The 17,102-nt window shown below is 38.2% G+C and overlaps 1 protein-coding gene across 5 annotated transcripts in view; it reads right to left on the bottom strand.

The window, feature by feature from the left end:
• Positions 1 to 3,889: 3,889 nt before the first annotated feature.
• Positions 3,890 to 17,102, bottom strand: part of Mctp1 (multiple C2 and transmembrane domain containing 1) — a 586,378-nt gene continuing 573,165 nt past the window's right edge. For all 5 annotated transcript variants that reach the window (XM_031359932.1, XM_031359934.1, XM_031359933.1 and 2 more), the window contains 4 exons: positions 12,561 to 12,670; positions 9,099 to 9,208; positions 6,226 to 6,323; positions 3,890 to 5,034 (listed from right to left, as the gene is read on the bottom strand). In XM_031359932.1, coding sequence (XP_031215792.1) covers positions 4,963 to 5,034; positions 6,226 to 6,323; positions 9,099 to 9,208; positions 12,561 to 12,670 — 390 coding nt within the window. In that variant the 3' untranslated portion in view covers positions 3,890 to 4,962. The remainder of the gene's footprint in view (positions 5,035 to 6,225; positions 6,324 to 9,098; positions 9,209 to 12,560; positions 12,671 to 17,102) is intronic.

Below are 17,102 nucleotides of genomic sequence, written 5' to 3'. Positions count from 1 at the left end.
AAATTTACATGTAAATAAAGAAAATATCTAATAAAAAAAAAAAAACAGAAGAAGACAGATAAACCCAGCAGTCTGCTGAGAGAATTCTGAAGTTACCTTGTCAGTGTCTTCTCGGGTACTACGTAGTAGTTTGTGCTCGCTTCTACCCGTAACCAAAAATAAAAAAAGTGTATTGACGATGGTGTGTTTTGGTTTTTTTTGGGGGGGGGGGCCGGTGTTTGTTTCCTACTATTTTGAAGATTTTTCTTGTCTCAGTACAAGGATTGAAGATTTTTCTTATCTCAGTACAAGAATTGAAACTAGGGCCTGGCACCTCCAAGACAAGTAGTCTACCGTGGAACAATAGTCTCAACCTCTAAACGGCACCTCCCCCCTTTTTTTCCACATCCAATAGGGAAATTTTGAATGTCAAGGAACATCAAACAAATGGACATGTAAACTGTTCTTTGGGAAAGTGCTTCTTTAAATGGGTGAAGCCATTTGATCTTCCCAGTAGGTTCTGTGTGCTTCAGAATTCTACAGATAGAAGAGGCAAAGCAGACCATTCTGTAAATTTGATTAGAAATTGGGATTAGACACTTCTATTGTGCAAGAGTAATGACAAAAATCACAAACATACTCCCTTGCATAACGGAAGAGGAAGTTGTAGTTTGCAAAATTTAGAACAGGCTCCACATATTTTTGGTTTATAACTGTTGGAATCACTACTGTGTAAGGCAGAGTGGAATTTAGTTATATGTGGGAATTTAGTTGTATGGATTCTGTTTCTCTATAAGAAGATCTACTTGGGGAAAATATTGGCATTTCCTTCCCCTTGGCTCCCTCCTTTCTGTGGTCCAACTGTCTCTGAAAACTAACGCTTGACTTTGTCTCAGGTGCTTCCTATAATGCAGAACACAATTCAAAATTGTTGAAACTATGGATGCTCTTTTCTGTACAAACTTAGCATTTCTCCAAATCTGTCAGCACTTGAACTCAGACAAACTAAAACCCTTTAACTTGATTGAAGCCAGTTTGAAGCTAGCCTTTAACCACAAGACTGAGCCTGTATTACCCTCCCTAAGACAAGTAGCTACCATGGAGCAATAGTCTCAACCTCCCTCAGCCAGTGCTCAGGATTTCCTCAAGTAAGACCAAGGAAGGCACTGAGGATGCTTTGGCATAGCTATTCAACTGAAGCCCTCTGCCTAAAGAGTCACCATGTTCACTGAAGAGAACCAAGCAAGCCCTACTGGCTTATTGCCTCTAAATATTGTTTTCAGCTTAGGCTGTGAAAATGAACAAGTTGAAATTCATTTGAGACCAATTATATATTTGATTGTCACCTTTTGTTGTTTTGTAGTTTTGGGTTTGTTTTCCCCTTTACTTTTAAACCAGAACTACTGAAAGAGCACAAGTGGATTCCAGCAAACCTGTTTATGTAAACACGTTGGGCATTGTTACTATGCACTTGCATAGTGTTCCAACAGAGATTTTCTTGGGGTATGTGAAGCCTCAGATTCAGCTGAAGTAACTTCTGATGTGACTGCCACTACACAAGCTGCCATTGGATGAATGTGAAAAATGAGCTGTAAAAGTATTTTCACAACAAAAGAACTTTCTGCTGGGTTTTGTTTTGTTTCAGTGAGTTACAGCAATCATCCTTTGAAAGAGAATTATAAATGAAAGACACTTTTGACTACAGTTGTGTGTTTTTAATTCAACTGAACTGTTTTTAAAAGGGCTAACTCTAGATACTTTAATTAGACTAGTAACTGAACATCTGTACATAAACAACATTCTAAACCCCAAAACTTGAACATGCATTAATTTAGTAATAGCTGAGTCTTTGTCACAAGTATCATACTAGCTGTCTTGTATTTTGAAACCACCATTAACCTTATACTTTTTTTAATGCTGAGTGCCTAAGCACTATTATAAAAGCACTGTAAGCATTTAAGCTTACTTAATACGTTTATAAATTTAGTGATAGCCTTTGAATAAGGCTCGCTATATTTTGGTTTTGGTATTGGATATCTATGGATTTTGAAATCAAAATGGAAAGTTCCTGTGGTCCCTGGATAAAAAGTTTAACTGCTTTATTTCAGCACTTAACCCCACCTATCAAGAACCTCTGTTTGAGTCTGAGACAGTAGCAAAATAAACTATTAACAGCATATTCATTGTTCATGTGGGTAAAAAATGTTAGAAAATAGATGTCTGATTTATCCCAGGTAATGGTGTGGCAGAATTCATTGTTCTTGAGGAAGAAATTAAACCTCACCTACCCAATCATATATGATCTCAATGACAAACTAAAATATCCACCAAAGTTCAGCCTGGTGAACCAATGGGTTCATTAGGCTTCCTTACAGAGCATGGATGACTCCAAAGCACTGGGAAGGCTTTGCCAGTCTAAATGATGGTCCATTGCATAGATACAGATCCTTTTCAAGTAAACTGCACCCACCTATGTACTCTAGTACTTCTTTAAGGTCACATGTATTTAGGGCATAATTGCATCCAAATTGCTGGAATAGCAGGCCCAGAGTCAGTCTACACCCATTTCTTTCATGAAGGGATGTCAACAGCAAGCATGACTGTGATGGTCTTTTACAAGCAGACATAGCTGATCTAAGGAAGATGACAGTTCTTTTGCCCAGAGGACAGCATTCAACAATGGCTGACATTTAGAATGTAAATGGAAATATAATTCTTAATATAATATCTGTTATATTTAGCAGTACAAATAGATGTTGAACCAAATTCTGTCTTTTCAGATAATTTGGAATATTTGCTTCAAAAATCTCAGAAAAAACAAAGCATACACTAAAAATGCTTCTATACAAGAAAGTTAAAATCCTACTTGGCATTGTGACTTTGTGCCTATAAATACATTGATTTCTAAGAGTAATGAGGACTTAAGGTAACTTTCATGACTCCACCTAGTTTTCTCTGTTTCATTGGATGCTCACCATGCCAAAAGTACTGAGTTTATACCATAATTAGGGTTTCATGAATAGCCCTGTTCATACACACACACACACACACACACACACACACACACACACACACTACCCAGGTAAAGTGTCATTAATGAGTATATGCACCCAGAACCCCACCATCCATCTCTTAACTCAGAACAAAAGTTTATACATAAAAAGATTATTTCCTTTTGTATTTAATGCAGTGAATATGTAGTCAACATTACTATTGAACTAAACATCCGAAATCTTACACAATGAAATAAACAAAATTAGTCATCTGTTAATGGTTACATCCACTAGATACATCTGAGGTTATAGAATGTCAGGCTTATAGACATTTGAATAGACATTGTCAGCACAGAATGTAAATCTCACAGGTATAATCAGAATTCATACCAAACTAATGATCTCATCAATAAACTATGTATTAGGTCAGCTTCATAAAGTATGCTTTTGCAACAAACAGTGATGGAATGCAGATGTACACATGTCATTTTAAACATGATACACTAAATAGAGCATATTGAGGTCAAAGTCTTTCTGTAGAAAGGGGATTTAGTTGACATTCTTCCAAGCATAGTGTATAAACATCAAAATAGTTCTATTGTAAGAAATAGTATTTAACAACATATTTCTAAAATAAAAATACTTTAAAAATCAGCTCTGATGAGATTTAAAGAATCTTTAAAGTGAAATATATATTTCTGCTTTTCTGCATTGTCCAGCACAGTCCCCACCTTCACCTCACCCCAGTTATTAATAGCAATTAATAAAATAGTGCAAAACATTGTCTGCAGCAATTTTAATTGAGTCTGATTCCTCTAACAAGTCAGTGAGGACATTCTCACCAACCAAATGATATCTGCAGAGGTATGCTCCCTTGAGAGACCCTGGAATTAGTTTGAGGAATGCAATTTGAAGTATAGAGTGTGGAAACATTTTTAATGGAAACCGCCTTACAAGCAGTTTATTTTACAAAACAGGTTTTCATGCATTATCAATGATCTTCCTTCATAAGTTGGTATAATGAAAACACTGGCCTTTCACTTAGACAACTGCATTCTTCTCTCCATTAAAACTCACTAATGAAAAAATTCATATTATGCATTGAAGTATATCAGTATAGGACACTTAAATATTACATTTTTAATGCACAAGGGCATAATTTGACACCAAATGCAGTAGGGATTTAGTTTGCTAGTATTGTTTGACAATTGGCTTGATAATTTGCTAAACACATATAAAAATCCTGATACTCAATCATTTATAAACCTGGCAGTATTTATTTAATATAGTTCTGGAGAGATTTTAAGGTTTAGATGGAATGATAGAAGACTTAAAAGTCTTATTCATAGATTCTCAGATTCTCTAAAGGGATCGTGTGTGTATGCAGACAGGAAAAGATATGAATGTACCTGTAGCTTAAAATCAGCCTTAGCCATACATAATTTATTTACACAGGAGTGGAAGTAGGGAAGTATGTTAAGTTGAAGTGCAACATTTCCATTATTCAAGCTTTGGGGTTTCCCCCATTTGAAATGTATAAACATAAAAAGAAAAAAACACTAATGAATTACTTTTCAGATAAGAAATAGTAACATTACAAAAAACCTAAAGATCAAATCAGCATTTATGTTTTATGGAAGGTTAGCCAGAGCACAACTGAGCATCTTATCTGATAAATTCTTGTTCTTTTTCTTGTGATTGGAGAAATGTATATCTTCCAGTTTTATAACCATTATTTTATTTCACTTGGTTGCATTATTATGTATAACTAACAAGGCGTCTGCACTCCACTAGCTAAAGTCCCATATCAAGTTGAGTCTGTACAGTAGAAGTATATTTTCAAAGACATATGCCTTTTGTACACTATTTACAAATGTTCTTGTCCGTGATAAAAAGGGAAAATAAATAAAAAGCAGAAAGCGAGGAAGTGCTGTGGAGGCTGACGAGTTTCTTTTTATCTTCTCAAACATGCTGGTCTCCTTGGAGCTGGCTAGCCAGGGTTGTTTTTCTTCCTTTTATATGGGCTATGAGAATGGTCTGGTTTCAGTTCTTGGTATTGCACCTGTTTAAACAGTTCAGAAAAAGACCAGTCAGGTGGCCACTTCTGGCAAAAGAAGGAAAAGCTAAGGAATGAGAGACTGCTTTGGGGCTGGAAAAAGGACTGCTCTAGAAACCAAGTGGGAGCTCCAGCTGGTGCTGATAACAAAAGGGGGCTAGAGCTAGAAACAGAAGGGAAATGCTCCCAGAAATTGCTAGAAGCCCAGTGCAAACTTTGCTAATGAACTATGACTGCTATTGACATAACACAATACAGTGAAAGAAAATTTATCTCTATTTTTGAAGAGCTAAATAATGGTCCTTTGTAGGGGTTTTGATGTTTGTTGTTTGTTTGTTCATTTATTAAACAGTCTTAATCCTCAGCTAGCCCAGAGGTTCTCAACCTGTGGGTTGTGACCATTTTGGTAGTCTAACAGCCATTTCACACACATGTCAGATATCCTGCATATCAGACACTTATCTTACAATTCATAATAGTAGTAAAATTACAGTTACAAAGTAGCAACAAGATAATTTTTATGGTTGGGGGTCACCACAACATGAGGAACTGTATTAAAGGTTGAATGTGAAGAAGGTTGAGAACCATTGACCTAGCCCATTGTTGTATATGAAATGAAAACTCAACTGAAACTAATGCAATTTGCCTTCACTAAAGCCTGTCCTCAAGACTGTGATTAAAATCTTTCTTATTTCACTTTGAAACAATTCATTTAGTACATATTAACCCCAAAGTATTTGAAACAATTTGTGAAATATGTTATAATATTTCAAATGTAGACGATTCTCCCCATCTAAAATATACATTAACATTCATCTTTAAAATATATTGAATGCATACAATATACACAAATAATTTAACCCACCCAGTTTGTTTCCATCGTCTACATCTAAGATTCCTATTTTTTCTGCTTACATCTTGATGATGTCACTTCTCAAACTCAGCTGGGCGTGGGTTGAGGTTCTCTTTGAAAGCCACACTGGTTCCTTATGCAATGACTTTCAACCTCCTGGTTTCCATTCTTTATAGGTTTTTCTAGACTAATGCCAAGTTGGTTAAAGTCTTGCCAAAATTGGCAGTGGGTTTTATTAACTTTACCTGACTCTTCTATAACCTTTGACATTCAAACAATTTAAAAATTAAAACCCAGAGCCATACTGCTCCCAAGAAAGAACAACAATAGTGAGCTGTACATACCACTTGTACATCTGAAGGAACTCTGGAAAGGAAGTCAAGTAGTTCATTGTTATCAATTGCATAGGGACTCCGAAGCTTTTTTGTAAATTTATTAATTCCTAAAAAAGTGACATTTCAAACATGATTGAGTTCATTGTTGAGTGTGGAGTTAGGCAAAGCACATTTCTGGAGAAAGTAGTACAGCGATTTGAGCATTCACCACATGCTAGCCCTTACCCTTGACAGGATAGCCTAGCACACCACCTCCCTTCAACTTTCCCAACTGAATTGCTGCTTGGTTTTTGTCTTCACACTGTATTGGCTTCTTCTCAGTAGGTGATATTTGGGGAAAACAAATCAGGGTACCTACATGGAATTAAGAGTGTCTTGCCTGGAGTACACATTGTGGAACTCATGGCTCCAGCTGCATATGTAGCAGGAGATGGCCTAGTCGGTCATCAATGGGAGGAGAGGTCCTTGGCCCTGTGAAGGCTCTATTCCTCAGTGTAGGGGAATGCCAGGGCCAGAAAGTGGGAGTAGGTGGGTTGGTGAGCAGGAGGAGGGGAGAAGGAAAAGGGTGTTTTTTTTGGAGGGGAAACCGGGAAAGGGGATATCATTTAAAATGTAAATAAAGAAAATACATAATAAAAAAGGAAAAAAATTAAAAAATAAAAATGAGCATTAAAAGTGGAAAAAAAAAAAAAGAGTGTCTTGCCTTACCAGATTCTCAGTGTTAAAGTCCCTAGATTTGCTTTCGTGCTCTAGCCAGGATGGAACTTGTCTGCTTACATTTCTGGATTGAGATTGTTAGGTAATTTATTCATTTCCTCTTTTCCAAAGGTATGTATTTTAAGGGGAGAAGGTGCTGCTGTGATAAAGCAAGCTAAATGTTTACAAGTCACATGACTATGATGATGCTTGGTTACTGTTTGTTTAAGTTGAAATGAAAAATATTGCCATAAATTTTGGGGGGAAAGTTTTCAGGTTTGCTTGAAATCAACACACAGTGGAAACAAAGAAACTGGGACACCTTAGCTCTCAATGCATTTCTACAGAATGAACTTCTGTCATCTTGGCCTTAGTCTATTTCCAGTCATGTGAGACTTGGGGCCTGGGTTTCTTGTAAACATTTCAACAATTACCTAATACTAAAGAAATAGTTTTTGTATGTTTTCATTTGATGAAACAAGGCTCAAGCACATTCTGTAAAATTATTTTTAAGACAGCTAGCCACTGAGGCCATACAGGTTACAATGCCAGATGCCTGCCTTCAGTTTCAGAGAAGCTGAGGCAGGCCAGTTGGGGGAGGCGTTCTCCACCACATGCCAATAAAGATAGTTCTGCAAGTCTGACCTTAGATAACTATGGTCATTCTCTGCCTGAAAGTCAGCCAGATCTGCATTCAAGGTCAGGGAAATGAATGAAACGTTAGGGTTTAATAGACTAAAAAACAAGAATATGCTTTTAATAAATCCTTTGAGTAGGAAAAGTGATCATTGAATTTCTGTAAATGGTAGAAATTAAGAAAGAAAAATATAATCACTACTTCCTCTGTCCTGGAGCCTATAGGTAATATCAGTGATTATAAAAACTAACAGGCTCTACCCAAGAGGAGAAACAAGGCTCGATGTATGCCAAAAGGAGAAAGAGAATAGGAATCTATTATTATTATTATTATTATTATTATTATTATTATTATTATTAATTTCATTTAAGAGTGTATGTGAGTGCAGCATGGGCCTCTAGAGGTTAGAATAGAGCCTTGGGTCCTTTAAGACTGGAGTCATAGGCAATTGTGAACCACTATGTGGGTGCTGGGAACCAAAACTGTGTCTTCTGCAAAAGCAGTCAGTGCTTCTAACTGCCAAGCCATCTCTCCAGCCCCTAGACCAGGAATCTTAAAGCTAGATGGAGACTATTGGTCTCAATTCACTCTTCTTCTAGTATAGCCCTTTAAACAATCATGGGGCAAAAAAGGAAAAAAAAAAGTCTTCACATGGCCCTGTTATTTACAATATAAGCATTTTTTTTAAATGTTAAAGCCCATGTTTACTCTTTGTAATTTTTTAAAGTTTAGCAATCTTTGATTCATGTGTACATTGATGGAGGGAGGGCGAATAGAAAACATTCCTATATGGTAGTGAATCATAAGGACTGAGGAGTGGGTTTTCTAAACCAAAAATTTCACCAAGAAAGAAAAAGGAAAAGGAAAATTCCGTGTCAGTTCTACGGAATGATGACACTGAGCACTCCTGAGTGGATGCTGACGCCTAGCCCCTCCTCAGTGGTCCTAGGGTCACAGGGACTGTTGGAAGCATGTGCCAACGTTACATAAACATTAAGAGGAAATCCCTTTAAAGCAGACCTTTCTGGAAGATTTCTTACTCAGCAGGCTTTCGTTGTCGCTCCTAAGGAGCCTGTAAATGCGCGTAAGTCTTTCCCTGAGTTCTAAAAGTGACATTTTGAACAGGCAGCCAGCCGGTAACTGGTTTACAGATCCTGCCACAAGATAAACACCACAGCAAAAAGTATATGGTCCTACATGTACCACATGGTACCAAAAGTGCCCCTGTTGGCATTTAAGTGCTGAAAATAAATCAGACAAATCTAGATATCTCAACAAAGTTACACTTTGATGTATGAAGAAGCTTTACCAGTACATGTTTATAGCATGATGGCAGCTGTAGTGACAGATAAGAAAAATGCATTTTCCAGGTGGACTTAAATCTTTATGCTGCTGTGATTTTTAACTGACTGTCTCTTTTCATCATGAAGTACCTACATGACCATAAATACAGAGAACTACTGACAATATAATTCACCTCTTAAAAACAGTTTGTTCTTAGCTGCTAAACAGATGTTTGTGGCTGTTGTTGTTTAAAAGCTTTACTTACCCCAGACAAGAACAATGTATCTCAGTGGGACGAAGTACAGAATGGCCGTGAACACACAGAGGGCTACGATGGCCAGCCAGCTTAAGAACGGGACAGTCCAGTTGAAAGTACTGAATGGAAAAGTAAGACATCAGTGATGTAAACACTTCATACTTGTAGACAATGGCAAAAGGAAATGTGGTCTTGACTAACAGTCTGAGGACATAGGGTAGTCAGAGCCTATCCAGGGAAATGGTCTTGCTAGCAGCTTCACCAGGTTGTCTCAGGGATTTCACAGTCTAAAACAATTACACACAGCTTGGGTACCTTCCTATATAGTAAAAGTATTTTTTTCTCCTACTAAACTAGTATTTGTATCTTGTTAATGTTTATATGATAGGATGTTTCAGCGTCCACCATTCATCCTCTTTAAAAGTCCATATTCACATGTGAGAAGAAGATGCTTACAGTAACTGTGTGTAGGTACAACTCTTAAGAGCATTGTGTGAGACTTGAATTTTACAATTCTTTTTAGGAAGTCTCGCTTCTGTTCGGCTTTGTTTCAAATGGAGCTGGAAATAGCATAAGTCTGTTGGCTTTATGAAATGTCATTTGCTATCGTTGTCGTTGTCCTTGCTTAGAAATGTATGGGCAATTAAGAAATAAAGTCAGAGCTGCCTGCTGTACTCCTCGCGCTCTTAGCACAGGTCTGTGTGAATTTATAGGATAAGCTATGGAAAAGGCTTCCAAACCAGAAGCAGATGATAGCAGGACAGAGCTGATGTGTGTTCATTGTCAGCATGCTGCTGCTGACTGGTAACAGAAAGGGCTGGGGCACAGAACTTATAAGATGATATTGGCTATATTATGCTGACAGGAACAGACTCTGGAGTTACAAGAACTGATTTGCCATTTTGACTCACTCTGTGAGTCCAGCAAGCTAATAAAGAGAGTGAGAAGGGAGCAGATTCTGGTGTGGATGAGGTGTTCATGTGTATCAACACACATTGTGACATACACTCAGGAACAATATGCCCCAAATTTATGGTTTCATGCTAGTGATAGGAAATGGGGCAAGGGAAGATTATTAAGACAGATCAGAGAGGCTGAAGGAGAGAAAAGGGTATGACTTAGTGTTTAGAATTCTGAGACAGTTGCATAGAGATACATTCCGAGGTGAAAAGGAGATGCTTTGTATAGTAAATACTGAAAAGTTGAAACTCAGCACCGATGCATAAGTGGAAATTCATTGAATAAAATAATATACAAAATAAAATGCATTACCCTTTGCAACATGAACGAACCAAATGATGACTCAAACTTTTGGTTTAAATAATTTATTCCTTTTAAATTCTGTGTCCAAGGATATAGGTCTGCAGAATACTATTGGTCATGAATAATAAACAAAGAATAGATATGAAACTCAGAAAGTATAGGCTTGTGCTGATAAGATCAGCCTTTCTTAAATAGTTATTAAAATTTTTATAGGCCAGTCATCAAATAGATGACTTGTATGAGGCCATGGTAAATCTTGAGCTAACAGTCAGTTACCATCAATTCACTACTGTATTTTTTAAAAGGAAGTATTTCCTTCAGGAGGTGTGTTAGGAGCCAAGCCTTCAGAAGATATGTTAGGAGCTGAGCATGGTGGTGCACACCCATGATCTCATGGTGGCACATGCTGGCAATTCCACACTCTTTTGTTGTCTCTGTGGATCAACTATTTCCTAAAATTATTTTTCCTAATAGGAAACCCAAACTTGAATCAACCTGGTTGTCCTTGGAGTCAGGCTTTTTAAAAATTTGTATTTGTTTTTGTTGAGACAGACTCTCAATATGTAGCTCACAATAAACTCAAACACATTCTTTCTTGAGATAAAGGCTAGAAAATCAGGAGTCCTAGGTCATCCTTGGCTACATAGTAAGTTCAAGGCCAGCCTGATACTCGTGAGCAACATGAGGTACATAAGTCACTCTCCCAAAAGGAAACAAACAAAATGTATTAGTAAATAAGATTATCTAAAATTTAAAATGTAATATTAAGAATATAAATGCCAGCTATGCATAGTAACACATCTTTAATCCTAGCATTAGGCAAATGTAGGTAAGTGGAACTCTGTGAGTTCAAGGGTAGACTGATCTACATAGTTGCAGGACAGGCAGTACTACATAGTAAGACCCTGACTAAAACAAAAGACTGAAAATCTGTCTTTTTTTCTTTTCTTTTCTTTTCTTTTTTCTCTTTGTGTGTGTGTTGTACATTATATCTCAATGAAATTTATTTCTTCATCAAATGGTAGGTGTGGTGGTACATGCTTTTCATCCCAGCACTTGGGGGACAGAGACAGAAGATTCTCTGAATCCCAAGCCAGCCAGAGCTACACAGTGAGAATTTGTCTCAACAATGAAAACAAACACAAAAAACACTGTCTTAGTCAGGGTTTTCTATTCCTGCACAAACATCATGGCCAAGAAGCAAATTGGGGAGGAAAGGGTTTACTCAGCTTACACTTCCACATTGCTCTTCATCGCCAAAGGAAGTCAGGACTGGAACTCAAGCAGGTCAGGAAGCAGGAGCTGATGCAGGGGCCATGGAGGGATGTTACTTACTGTCTTGCTTCCCCTGGCTTGCTCAGCTTTCTTATAGAACCCTAGACTACCAGCCCAGAGATGGCACCACCCACAATGGGCCCTCCCCCCTTGATCATCAACCTAGGAAATGCCTTACAGCTGGATCTCATGGAGGCATTTCCTCACCTGAAGCTCCTTTGTGATAACTGCAGCTTTTGTCAAGTTGACACACAAAACCAGCCAGCACAAACACATACACATACAAAGCAAAACCAACCTAGCAAATGAAACATGGGCTCAGTGGTAAAGAGCATTTGTTCTTGCCAAGGAACCAGTTTCCATTCTCACCCACATGATGGATCCCAACTATTTGTAGCTCCAGTCCCAGGTCCCTCCGTGGGCACAAACATACATGAAAGCATAACACTTACAATAAATAAATCTAAAAATATACCTTTAGTTTAAAAGAATTCTTCTATAAGTCAAAATTTCTATGATTTTGTCCTAAGTGATGAAGTGTGGATTATTTCTTGATAAAAATATAATGGGACCTGTACAGTACAGTTATCTTTATTACCTGAAATCTATTAGGTCAGATTTTTTTCTACCATGACTTTATATTCTTTTTAAGAATAAAGCTAGCATGAAAAAAGCATGCTAAAATTAGGACAGCGTCATTTCTTCAAAGCTACAAGCATGAGTTCTTTCCAACAAATATGCTCCAAATTTCAGGCAGGAAATTGACAGAACTACCATAAAGCCAAGGACTCAGAAAAACAAAATAAATTACAGCAAACCTTAACAATAGATCATGCAAGAGCGACTTGTGCCTGACCGAATGCGGCATGTCATTCTGAGAGTCAAAGAGATGCTCCCATAAAAGACCAGGCTTCCCATGCCAGCGCCACTTACTTCTTTATCCTTTCACCAAGGGAAGCCACTTCATCTAGGATGTTCTGGACACTGACACAGACTTCCTGGATCGCATAGATTTTATTTATAAATCCTTTTTTTTCACCATCCTAAAATGAAATAAAAAAGAAAATCTGAATGAGTAAAAGGTATATATTGGTTCTTATTTTATTCTGAGGGCTACCCCTCTCTTGCATTTCTAATGTTAAGTAAACTTCATCTCTATATTTACACAAATGGATATTTGGAGCTCCTGAAAGGTTCATGAAAAAAAAAAATGACATGAAGAGCAATGTAGCAGATGGCTGCAAGTCAAGAAAGTTGAATTCTGTTGCTCTTACCCTGATGGACCGAAACATGGAAGTAGAACCAGGGGTAGAGTGCAGGTAGAAAAGGAACAACTGTCAAACCTGACACAAGACTCACTTAGCAAACCCAGCCTCTTCATCAACCTCCCTCTCTTTGGAACATAGTCTAATGTAGTCCAGGTTCCATGGAACTTAATGTAGCTGAGCATGGCTTTAAACCCTTGGTTCTATTCTACTTTCCTAAATGGTAGGACAACAGGCATGTGCTATCACACCACAAAGTTTAATGTAGTGCTGGAGATCAAACACAGGTTTTGGGGACAGGGAACCATGGGACAGGGGATCTGACCAGAGTAAAAGCAGGGTCAAGACGTGTCCAAACCCCAGAAATCTCATCCTGAGATCGCTCCACCCCACTTCCCCACCCCGACTCCCTTAACTCCCCAACCCCCACTCCATCCCAGGCCTGCATATCCTGGCCCATGCAGCCTGTGCCACTCAAAAGAGGTCACATAGCCTGGCAGCAAGGGTGGGCTTCTCCTTAAAAGGTTATGTCCTGCAATATCTGAAAGTGTTCCCTACGCATGTGAGGCATGCTTGGCACCCTGGCCCTGGCCAATGATGATAATGTACACTTTCCCTGAAGACTTCCTACATGCTCCACAAAGGTTTAAATAGCCTTTCTTCTTGCAATTAAGTAAGTTGTCTCACTGCAGGCTGTCTCCTGAGAGTCTGTTTTCTATGGTGCTCACTGGCCACCTGAAATCACCCTGTACCAGGTTGTTTCCTGCTTCACTCTCCCTATCAGTATCCACTGGTTGTGATTTCAGGTGGTTATGCCATTACAGGTGTGGAAGCAGGCTGGCCTGGGAATGAAAGTGCATGCTGGGTAAGCACTCTAGCAATTGAACTACAGCCCAGCTCAAACCCAGTTTCGTGATACTACCACTTAGACACCTTAGTTGGGTCTCTATATATTTCCTTGGATATTTTGTTTGCTATTTTCTATTGAACCAAGGGCATTCTGAAGAACCCTACCACTGAACTATATGTCTAGATTTGGCTGAACAAACACTTCAATGGCATAAACTACTGGGCACAAAGAAGCATACCTAGGAACAGTAACAACTGATTAAAAAAATGACTAGTATCGAGATACATTAACTGGACACTCCTAGATCACAGACATGCTAATTTTCAAAATAATGTTCACATAGTCTACAGTAATATATAGTGGTAGACAAAGTTCTAACACATTCTTTTTTGTACATACTTCAACTTGAACCTTGTAATCAAGCAATGCTTGTATACCAGGGAATGGGTGGAAGGGGATTAAGCATAACACGTCCTGTGTATGGTGTGAACCTAGGAAAATGTGCATAGTTTTGTAATTTTAGACACAGAGGAAGAAATAGTGGTGGCCTTTCACGATGGAATTCAGCTTACTAGCCTACCATCACAGACACTTGCCTAGGTTGTTTGGTGGAGACCATCCAACCCTGATTCCATGACTCCATTTCTCAATGCCAACTTGAATGTCTATAGAAATATAGATCCAATTTTATTACTCTAACTTCTTTTGAACACTTGCGTACTATGCCAGAACACTTGAGACCTCATATGGCAGTTAGTGCTTGCTGAAAGCAGCCAGGAAACTAGGATAATAATGTCATGTTGCACATTTACATACTGACTTTCATTTTAGAAGAGTCTAAACACTGTACTGTGAATACTTGGCCAGGGCTGATGTTCTGTCATTCTGTCACCTAGAAACCAAGGACAAGTGGATCACAGGTACAAAAGCTTCTTCCAAGGACTTCGCAGTACTCTGGGACCAAGGCCATATAGACCAATTTTGTAAATGATTATAATTGTATATATCAATCAGAGTTCTTATTTTAAATATAATTTCAATAGAAGAAATTTTCTACATTAGTCACCTATGCCAAAAAGATTGTCAAAAGAGGTAGATAAGGTATACTCAAAGCCCCATGATATGGGAAGTAACTAGATTCCCAGCATTCTCCATTGTATTCAGCACATTGAGATGCATTAATTTATTATATTTTCTCCCTCTTCATTTAACAAAACAAAACCTTAATTTCACCTATGTAATCTTATGTAATTATACATTTAAGATAAGCAGTGGCTCTTCCCAGATGTTTTCAAAGCTGCAAAGTTGGCTTGACCCATAGTGTTCCAGCTAAATCCTTTTATGTCAAGTATCAAGGTGCTCTAATAAACTATTTATTCTCTATGTAGCAAACAACAAAAAACCTAAAACAACAACAACAAAAAAACACAAACAAAAACAAAACTCTGCAAGAATGGGGTATGTGTCAGTGGTAGACTTCATGTTTACCATACACAGATCCCTGGCTTCAACCTCCAGCACAACAAAAAAAGATATAAGCAAGTTCAACTGCACTGTTTGTATAGCAAAAAGTCCACTGAGTACAAGGTTCCTGTTCAAGGTTATGTGCTGTTCTTACAATAAAGTACTTTGATATAATCTCAAGAAATTATGAAAATAGTAACATATCTGTATTATAATATAGAATACTGGAAGGGATTAGATGTGCAAATTTATTGCAGTTTCAACCAAACTTATGTTTGGAGTAGACAGAAAGGGAGAAAATTTGATAAACCATTTCTAAATTTGCTTGAAAGGCAAATATGTAGCTATAGGCAAGGCATTTCTATGAAAGGGGAAAATAATGGGAAAGCATTTTATAGATCAAATATTTAATTAAAATAAGACATGAATATTGAGAGAATGTTATATACATAATGCTGGATGCATGCCTGCAATCCCAGCCCTCAGAAAGTGGAGGCAGGATGACCAAGAGTTCAAGGCTAGCCTGGGTACATGAGATACTGTCTCAAAAAAGTGGGATAGGATTGTCCTTCCTTCAGTCTCTGCTCCATAGTTTGACTCTGCAAATCCTTCCATGGGTATTTTGTTCCCCCTTTTAAGAAGAAATGAAGTGTCCACATTTTGGTCTTCCTTCTTCTTGAGTTTCTTGTGGTTTCTGGATTGTACTTCGTGTATTCCGAACTTCTGGGCTAATAACCACTTATCAGAGAGTGCATACCATGTGTGTTCTTTTGTGATTGGGTTACCTCACTCAGGATGATATTCTCCAGATCCATCCATTTCCCTAAGAATTTCATAAATTTATTGTTTTTAATAGCTGAGTAGTACTCCATTGTGTAGATGTACCACCATTTCTGTATCCATTCCTCTGTTGAGGGACATCTGGGTTGTTTCCAGGTTCTGGCTATTATAAATAAGGCTACTATAAACATGGTGGAGCATGTGTCCTTATTACATGTTGGAGCATCTTCTGGGTATATGCCCAGGAGTGGTATAGCTGGGTCCTCTGGTACAACTATGTCCATCCAGAGGAACAGCCAAACTGATTTACAGAGTGGTTGTACCAGCTTGCAATCCCACCAGCAATAAAGGAGTGTTCCTCTTTCTCCAGAACCTCTCCGGCATCTGCTGTCACCTGAGTTTTTTATCCTAGCCATTCTGACTGGTGTGAGGTGGAATCTCAGGGTTGTTTTGATTTGCATTTCCCTGATGACTAAGGATGTTGAACATTTCTTTAGGTGCTTCTCAGCCATTCGCTATTCAACAGTTGAGAATTCTTTGTTTAGCTCTGTACCCCATTTTTTAATAGGGTTATGTGGTTCTCTGGAGTCTAACTTCTTGAGTTCTTTGTATACATTGGATATTAGCCCTCTATCAGATATAGGATTGGTAAAGATCTTTTCCCAATTTATTGGTTGCTGTTTGTCCTTTTGACAGTGTCTTTTGCCTTTCAGAAAAGCTTTGCAACTTTATGAGGTCCCATTTGTCAATTCTTGATCTTAGAGCATAAGCTATTGGTGGACAACCCAGCCTGATATAGCTGTCTCCTGAGAGGCTCTGACAGTACTCGACTAATACAGAAGTAGAGGCTCACAGCCATCCATTGAACTAAGTACAGGGTCCCCAATGAAGGAGCTAGAGAAAGGACCAAAGGAGCTGAAGGGTTTGTAGCCCCTTAGGACAAACAACAATATGAACTAACTAGTACCTTCAGAGCTCCTGGGAACTAAACCACCAATACACATGGTGGGACTGATTGCTCCAGCAGCATGTGTATAGTAAAGGATGACCAAGTTGGTCATCAATGGGAGAAGAGGCCCTTGGCCCTGTGAAGGTTCTGTGCCCCAGTGTAGGGGA

This window comes from Mastomys coucha, unplaced genomic scaffold (assembly GCF_008632895.1).
Source record: "Mastomys coucha isolate ucsf_1 unplaced genomic scaffold, UCSF_Mcou_1 pScaffold8, whole genome shotgun sequence".
In the NCBI taxonomy this organism is placed as follows: domain Eukaryota; kingdom Metazoa; phylum Chordata; class Mammalia; order Rodentia; family Muridae; genus Mastomys; species Mastomys coucha.
This window is presented reverse-complemented; position numbering and strand designations above follow the sequence as displayed.